This window comes from Benincasa hispida, chromosome 6 (assembly GCF_009727055.1).
Source record: "Benincasa hispida cultivar B227 chromosome 6, ASM972705v1, whole genome shotgun sequence".
Taxonomy (NCBI): domain Eukaryota; kingdom Viridiplantae; phylum Streptophyta; class Magnoliopsida; order Cucurbitales; family Cucurbitaceae; genus Benincasa; species Benincasa hispida.
In genome coordinates this window covers 23,845,791-23,847,180 of record NC_052354.1, presented here as the reverse complement: position 1 = coordinate 23,847,180, position 1,390 = coordinate 23,845,791, and the positions used below count along the sequence as shown (strand labels likewise).

Here is a 1,390-nt window from a genome sequence, read left to right as displayed (position 1 = left end):
TTCGACAGTGCGCTCAGCGCATGGGCGTCACTGCAAGAGAGGCGACATTCTCGCAACAAGCCGCCACTTCGCCGCCCAATCGAAACCCATCCCAAGATTCGTCGGAAAACCTCGACGAAAGCTTGTTGTAGCCAAATCACTCCAAATCCGAGAGGGGCAGATCACGGAGAGTGCCCCATTCCCAACACTTTCATTCGAAAGCTAGAAGAAGAGAAGAGATGATAGAAAAGTGTTCGGGAGCATTATGAGTAATATGGAGAAGAAGGGAGGGCTACCTGAATTTGGAGTCATTATTCAACCCTTGCCTTCAGAGGAAGAGATGGAAGAAGCTTCAAGAAGAAGCGCCTTGGCCATTTCGGATCCTAAGGAAACTATTCACATAAAATCTTATAACGGACCCACCAGGGTTTCTTTAGAGGATGTGGTAGCGGAGAAGCATCCTGAAACGACTGAAGAGAAGAAGAAAAAAAAGAACAAGGAGAAGAGGGCAGAAGGAGATGAAGAAGCTCAGCCAAGGAAGGAAAAGAAAGAAAGGAAATCGAGTGAGAAGATGGAACGCAGGCGGGAGGAGAAGCGCCTGAAGAATAAGGAAGAAAAGAGATAGAGGGCTGAAAGCCAGAAGTCGATGGAGAATCCACCACTGCAAGGGTGGATGAGGGGGCATCAATGCAACAAAGAGAATCAGTGCAACTTGAAGAAGCATCAACACAAATAAGAACGATTCCGGCTGAGGACCCAGAGGATCCAGACATCACCCCTCTTATCCGGCGTCGCAAGGAGAATGCGGTGCAAGGGTCAACAATTGACCCATAATTTTTGTAGAGTGTAGTAGAAGAGAAGGAAAGGAGAAGAAGAGAGGAAGAAGAAAAACAAGAAAATATGTTATGAGCGCAACAAATCATCGCAGAAAGCAATTTGAGAAGAAAATTACACGATGAAGAAGTGTGCTGTAACAACGCAATTTTGACAGAAGAAGAGAGAATAAGGCTCGAGGAAGAACAATGCATATTGCTGGCCTTGGAGCAATTTAAAAGAGAAATGAGAGAAGAAGAAGAGGAAGAAAATAAGAAGAAGGAAGAGAAGGAGAAAATATGTACAGCAAATGTGCAGAGCATCAAAGAAAAGAAAAGTAAAGAAATTGCAGAGTGGGAAAGGGAAGAACAACACAAGGAACGGGAATGCAGACAAAGAAAAAGATCCCACCGTGCATTGGCAAAAGATAAGGGCAAAGAGAAAGTTGAAAGCAGTGAGCCTGCGTTGACCAAAGGACGCCAATTAAAGAAGAAAGAGTATGACGACATGATAATGGAAATGGGTTTCTTTCCCACGCTAACGCCACTACCGGACTTAATTACAAGTGTCGAGCAATATCGGCCAACGCCTAGGCCCA

General features: G+C 45.0%; 1 protein-coding gene across 1 annotated transcript; it reads left to right on the top strand.

The window, feature by feature from the left end:
- Nucleotides 1–253: 253 nt before the first annotated feature.
- Nucleotides 254–604, top strand: LOC120079166 (nucleolar protein 58-like). The gene has a single exon (XM_039033337.1). It carries the CDS (start codon nt 254–256, stop codon nt 602–604), a length of 351 nt encoding a protein of 116 aa, XP_038889265.1.
- The last annotated feature ends 786 nt before the right edge of the window (nt 605–1,390 follow it).

Coding starts and splice junctions, on each gene's coding strand:
- LOC120079166 (XM_039033337.1), top strand. CDS start 254: ATGGAGAAGAAGGGAGGGCTACCTGAATTTGGAGTCATTATTCAACCC.